This window comes from Rhinoderma darwinii, chromosome 6 (genome assembly GCF_050947455.1).
Source record: "Rhinoderma darwinii isolate aRhiDar2 chromosome 6, aRhiDar2.hap1, whole genome shotgun sequence".
Lineage (NCBI taxonomy): Eukaryota > Metazoa > Chordata > Amphibia > Anura > Rhinodermatidae > Rhinoderma > Rhinoderma darwinii.
In genome coordinates this window covers 26,431,836-26,437,835 of record NC_134692.1, presented here as the reverse complement: position 1 = coordinate 26,437,835, position 6,000 = coordinate 26,431,836, and the positions used below count along the sequence as shown (strand labels likewise).

The window sequence follows — 6,000 nt, the reverse complement described above, 5'->3', positions numbered from 1 at the left end:
AAGGTGTAAATGTATTTTTTATTATGTAGCAACACTTGCCGCATGGATTTCCCAAATAATAAATGCAGACTTAATAAACTTTGCCCTGATGAATGTTTAAAGAAGTTTGTAGCCAGTAAAGTCTCTGACATCTCGGAGCAGAAGTAATTACACAACAGAGACGGAGGTGTTACTGCGCTGCTCCCCGGTCACCCACAATGCCAGATGTCCCCATCTAAAGTAGCACTTCATGTTCTTGGATGTCTTTGAGTCAAATGAAACGGAGTTTATAAGAGTTAACCTCGTCATTGCCAGAGGCTCTAGGCGCATTTCTGATTGGTGTCCATATAACCCCATTATTTACATAGGATTTGACCAGAATCGGTTCATTTCACAACAGAAAACTGAACTGCATAAAATAACAAAAAACATCCGATGAAATGAACCTTATTGCAGTTTATATAAAAGTACAGGACAGTCCGGAAGACTGACTGCGGTTTTCACACATAACCCACTTAAGAAAAACGAAAGACGCGCTCTCCAACGAATCCACTATTTAAATACGACCGTGTCTAACATGGCTGCTAAACACTGGACAATGTTTGAGGTCATCAGAACATCCACATGTTCTTCCAAGTGGCGTTTGGGATCCTGCGGGAAGGTGAAAAAGAGTTAGTAAACATGGGGCATGCAGTAATGTCATCAAGTTTACATCAAGGTACATGTGCCAGGAAAATTAAAAGAGTTGTCCCATAATGGACGTTGGTGTCATTGACCATAATGGGCATCTATGCGGCCAGAAGAAGATGGGCGGAGCCAACAGGAGTTAATGTAGCAATAGCGCGGCTACCACATTTTGTAGCAATTGGAGAGAGTCACAGTGATGAGACCCCTGCCGATTGAACATTGGTGGCATATCCTAGCAAGTTAGGGAGGGCTCTCACTGGTGTGACGTCATCGTTGTGCTGTGTACTTTGACCAATCAGATGTTTTTCCCTCTTCCCTCTCAATGAATGTCTCACACAAAGGCTAAGGCAGCATCATTTCCTCTCCTACTGTCTCATTATTCAGTTATTGAAGACAAACTTTTTATTGACTAAGAAGGCTACTGGAAGGGGAGGACGTTGCCAGATCCTCCATATAAAGCTACATTACAAGGTTTTTAGGTACTCACATTTATGAATGACTTATCATAGTATAATGAAGAATACTGCAACTTTGTGTTTCAATTCCTGACCATTTCTGGACCTCTGCTTGTTGTTAGTGAACCTTGTTCACATTCTAGCTAAAAACGTGTACAGACCATGTAGGCAACCCTCTGATCTAAACACAACAGCAACACAAATCTGCTCTGTCCTAGACTGGACTGCAGACGGATAGCCTTTACCTATACAGACAGACTAACAGGCTCGGGATGTGTTAGCAGGACTAGGATCGTTCAGTTTTCACTGTACAAATGTAAATAATATTTTTCTGTTCACTGACAGCAATCAGATCCTTAAATCGGCGAGGAATTGAAACAAAAGTATATTAGAAAGTTGTGTAACATTTTATAATAAGATTACAAAAAATATTCTACTATAACCATACATTCCACAAAAAAACAAAACAAAAAAACGATTGCATTCAAATATAACTACATTTTCCTAAAACTTTTGACAAGTCATAGTGACTTGTCAGAAGTTTTGATCAGTGGGGATCCGAGCACTGACATTTAATGTCTAATCAGCTCCCCTCGGAAAGCCGAGCGAGCGGTGAATGGGCTCAATAGAAAGTCTGAGTCCGAACATCACGCACTTTTCTTGGAAAACTAAGCAGTCGTTCAGAAATGAAGTGGCACAGCTCTTTCCTGTGCGCTTTTGTCACTTTGATTTAGTGATCGGTGGTCTCAGCGCGCAGACCCCCACTGATAAACTTCTGACATGTCAAAAGTTTTATGAAAGTTTAGTAACAAGCCCTAAAACCACTTCACTCTTCATAACAAATTACTACCACTCCGATAATCTTATTTGGTGAAGGAGTATAGAAGTTATGTACCTGTTTCCCAACATTTTTTATGGCAAGCTGCTCAGGTGTCATCTTATCTTCTTCTTCCACAGCCTGAAAAAAAAAAGGTCAAGTTTAGAAAATAACTTGTCGCTGCACATACAATAAGTTACAAGGTTTTATGTTAATATATAACACTTCGCACAATGTTTTGATCCTCAGACTGGAACCTCTTTTTGTCCAGTATTAATTTGAAATTATTATTATTAACAGATTTAATGTTTTGCTAGGTTGCTGTAAAGTAAAATTATATCAAAATCTCTTGTCAAGGTCCAAATGAGCAGGTGGAGCTGAAAAAAACACGTCAGAATGAACTTCTGATCACTGCAGACAGAGCTGTGAGGGGAGGTGCCTACTGCAGCCAGCTGCCCCTCAGCTAGAGACAAACTCTGTAAGCCTCACCCCTTTTAACTACACTTATTGTTCCTGATGTGCTACTGCAGGGGTGAGGAAAAGGAGGGAATAAATTATTTCTGGGCCATATAGAGAACTTATTTTGCACCTTTTGGATTGTGATTATTTGTCAAAACAGGCTCAAGTTACACCTTAACACTTACTGTAGGGAGAGTGATCTTCGATTTCGTTATAGTAAATATAGTAGTTAAAACTTAAGCTTGCATTAATGTTGAGCTCAAACATGTGCTCTGCAGGTGCGGCTTCAGGGGTTGTACAGGTGCCAATTGGATCAGTGTGTTTTACCGTGACCGTGTCGCTTTAATAGGATACTGATCTTTGGCGTTGTAGGAAAGGTCTACAAAGTATCCCAAGAAACTCCATAAAGCTACTGCAAGCTGTCATTTTGTCCAAATTTACAGACAAGTAAAAAGCTGTCAATACTTGAATAATTGAACACCGTTTTCTTCTGTAAGTGCATCGTATGAAACTCTGTATTATTACATCTATTTATAGCAGCAAAATAAATATGTTCACTGCATTCCCAACTTTGTCTACAAGCTTTCAATTAATGAAATATGCACCGATCAAATCTGACAATCTAGAAGAAAGCGGAATAATTTCCTCCCGTCTAACGCAGACGGTGACCCTAAAACCACAAGAGAGATTTCACCTTCAAGTCTTTCAAAGCCACATAGAAATCTTCTCAATGCCATGCCTGACACCCACTCCAATTTACTGGCAGCAGCCACATTGGAAAAAAAAATAAAAAAAAATATTGAAATGACAACACACGCTACAGGCTCAGATACTGATCAGTTCCCACCGAATGGCGACTTGAATGTTTGTCTGACATATGCAAATGGGATTCAGTCATGAGTCAACAAGAGGGGAACAGCACTGCCATTTAACCACTTCAATTTTGAATGAGAAAACACAGAATCTCCTCATCAGTCCCACATTAAGCGGGACTATTGGAGGATATACCGTTTCAGAATGCGCCCCACCACCTTCAATGGAGGGCCGGCTGATCACACAAGGTCTGCCAGCTCCTGTACCTTCTCTCCCAGCTCACTCCCTCTCTGCCCCTATATTTCATATGTATATACCCTGCCGTCCTATGCTCGACCTATTACCCCTTGTCCTTACTCTGCTCCTTTTTAATATGTACAGTCTTGCCCATACTTACATGAGCCTTACGCATTGTCATCCAACATTATGTATAAAATGTAGAAACCATTATTCTGTATGGGGATAGATTACCCACACACAGCGGATTTGTTGCAGATTTTCTACAGCAAAATCCACGTCAATGTCCTATTACATGGCCCGGTATGGGCCAGGCAAACAAGCTCTGATCAACAAAACAGCTCGTTGATCAGCGCTCGTTTGCTCCTTTCACTTGAAGCTATGATTGGTTATGTATGGGGGACGAGCGATCATTACCGAGATAGCTCATGCCCATGCATTACCATCATACGGGCAGCACATTTTCCTGTTTACACAGGGAGATCTGATGCAGACAACGATAATATTTATTGATGCATAAACGAGCTGATCAGATGATGAACGAACGTTTGCTTGTTAATTGGCTTATTGTTGTCCTGTTTACGTCAATGATCGGGAACGAGCATTTCCCTGATCATTGGCCTGTGCAAAAGGGCCCTTATAAGTAGATATTATGTTGTGGTTTTTATCGATTTTATATTTAAGTCCCTACATGTAGGTAGTGCTTAAAAAGGAACACTCCGCGGTGGTTTGGAGGTGACAGATTCACTAGAGAATTGAGTCTACGAGTTTAGCGCACAATGTAGGCAACTGTTCTGACCACAAGAAGGATGCCCAACTAGTAACTGATCTGGACTGGTTTATTTTGCGGATTGTATTCATTGATGTCACTTTATCACCTGTTTTGTACCAATATGGTACTGCTTTGTTTTTCTTTTTGTATATTTTAATGTGAAACGTAATAAAAATCAGGTTATGTAAAGAAAAAAAGAAATACGTAAAGTCTGGCCAAAACGCGTACATGGTTATGCCTAGTGCAGGGCCTGTGGGGGCCGAGCATGACAAGAATGGATAGAACACTAGAGAGAGACTCCCGCAGCCATGCACCGCCCCTCAGGCCCTGCACGAAGAATCACAGTACAAAATACAAGTAACTAAACCATCATTAAGAAAAAGGAGTTTGAGGTAGCACATTTCCTAAATATCCACTCTTAAAGGGGTTGTTGCAAAGACATTGGTGGCATGTCGCTAGGATATGCATCTGTCTGTTCGGTTAGGGTCTAATCTTTGTCTTCCGTACGGAAAAAGCAGAGCCGACAACTAAGTGACACAGTTCTTTCCTAGCATCGCTGCCATGACTCTAGCGAACAGCAGGGGTCACAGCGGTCTGACCCCAGCAGATATTCCACCAATGGCTTTACCGAGACAACGCCTTTCATGTTATTTCTTCTAATGCGGTCAGTGGGTCTACTAAATCTTCTGCTAAAGTTTGATGATTGATCACATTAAATGCAATTATTACACTACATAAAGATGGTCTTATCTCCCCCTCTGCACTAAGAAATAAATATAGGACGAGGCAGGAGTACCAGTTCTATTTTACTATACTTTTTAGCCAATATACCAAGAAGTGGGTCACTTACTGGTCATAGGACTGGCTAAAAAGCTGCACCTATGAGACTTCCATATGTACCAAAACGAAGACAAAAGTCCTACATCACATGCTGGTTACCTTGTTATAATTCTTGGCAAGTTCCAACATTTCTTTCACAACAGTCTCATTGAGTTTACAGTGTTCACTGTAGTTTTGAAGTGTCAATCCTTCCATCCAGCTTTTCTTGTGTAAGTTCAACAGCATCTGTAAGAGAAAAACGTACATAACACTAAATCATAACCTAAAATGAACAAAACAAAGTCTTGTCATTGTCAATAAAGTTATTTTACAAGAGACAAAACTCTAATATCCCGGTAGACCATTCAGCGAGACCTGTTGAACAAACAGAGCACAGCTGACGGCCTGTCTCTCATGCAGGTAACATGCGGCGGCACAACGTTGGGAAGTTTCTCATTCTAAACGCTATTCAGCTTTATATACTTTGAGGAGACAAATTACACTCAAAAGCAGATCCCTTTGACTTTCCGCATCTATAAGAGACAATTTAGTGGATGCATCTGATTCTGCATCTTTCAAAAGTAAAGCCCCTATTACACCAGCCAATTTTGGCCGATGCAGCGAGCGCCGATCAACGAGACAGCCCATTGATCAGCGCTCGTTTGCTCCCATCACCCGGCACTATGGATAGGGATGAGCGGTCGTTACTCCGATCGCTCGTCCCCATCCATAATCAGGTCAGCAGTGCGTCTCCCTGTTTACACAGAGAGATGTGCGGACAACGATATTTAAGTTTTTTAAAACGATACGCTCAGCAGAAGAACAAGTGTTTGTAAACAGGTCAGCGATCAGCAGATGAACGAACACAGGACAATTATCGGCAACGAGCGTTCTATGAACTCTTGTCTGCCCGATAATCGCCCAGTGTAAAACCCCCTTAAGTACGTTCTACGTGCAAATAG

The 6,000-nt window shown here is 41.2% G+C and overlaps 1 protein-coding gene across 1 annotated transcript in view; it reads right to left on the bottom strand.

Annotated features, from left to right (window-relative positions):
* PSMD14 (proteasome 26S subunit, non-ATPase 14) overlaps positions 1 to 6,000 on the bottom strand; it is a 73,303-nt gene continuing 67,303 nt past the window's right edge. The window contains exons 9-11 of the mRNA XM_075831098.1: positions 5,159 to 5,284; positions 2,017 to 2,079; positions 1 to 630 (exon numbers count right to left, since the gene is read on the bottom strand). Of these exons, the coding sequence (XP_075687213.1) occupies positions 532 to 630; positions 2,017 to 2,079; positions 5,159 to 5,284 (288 nt within the window). The 3' untranslated portion in view covers positions 1 to 531. The remainder of the gene's footprint in view (positions 631 to 2,016; positions 2,080 to 5,158; positions 5,285 to 6,000) is intronic.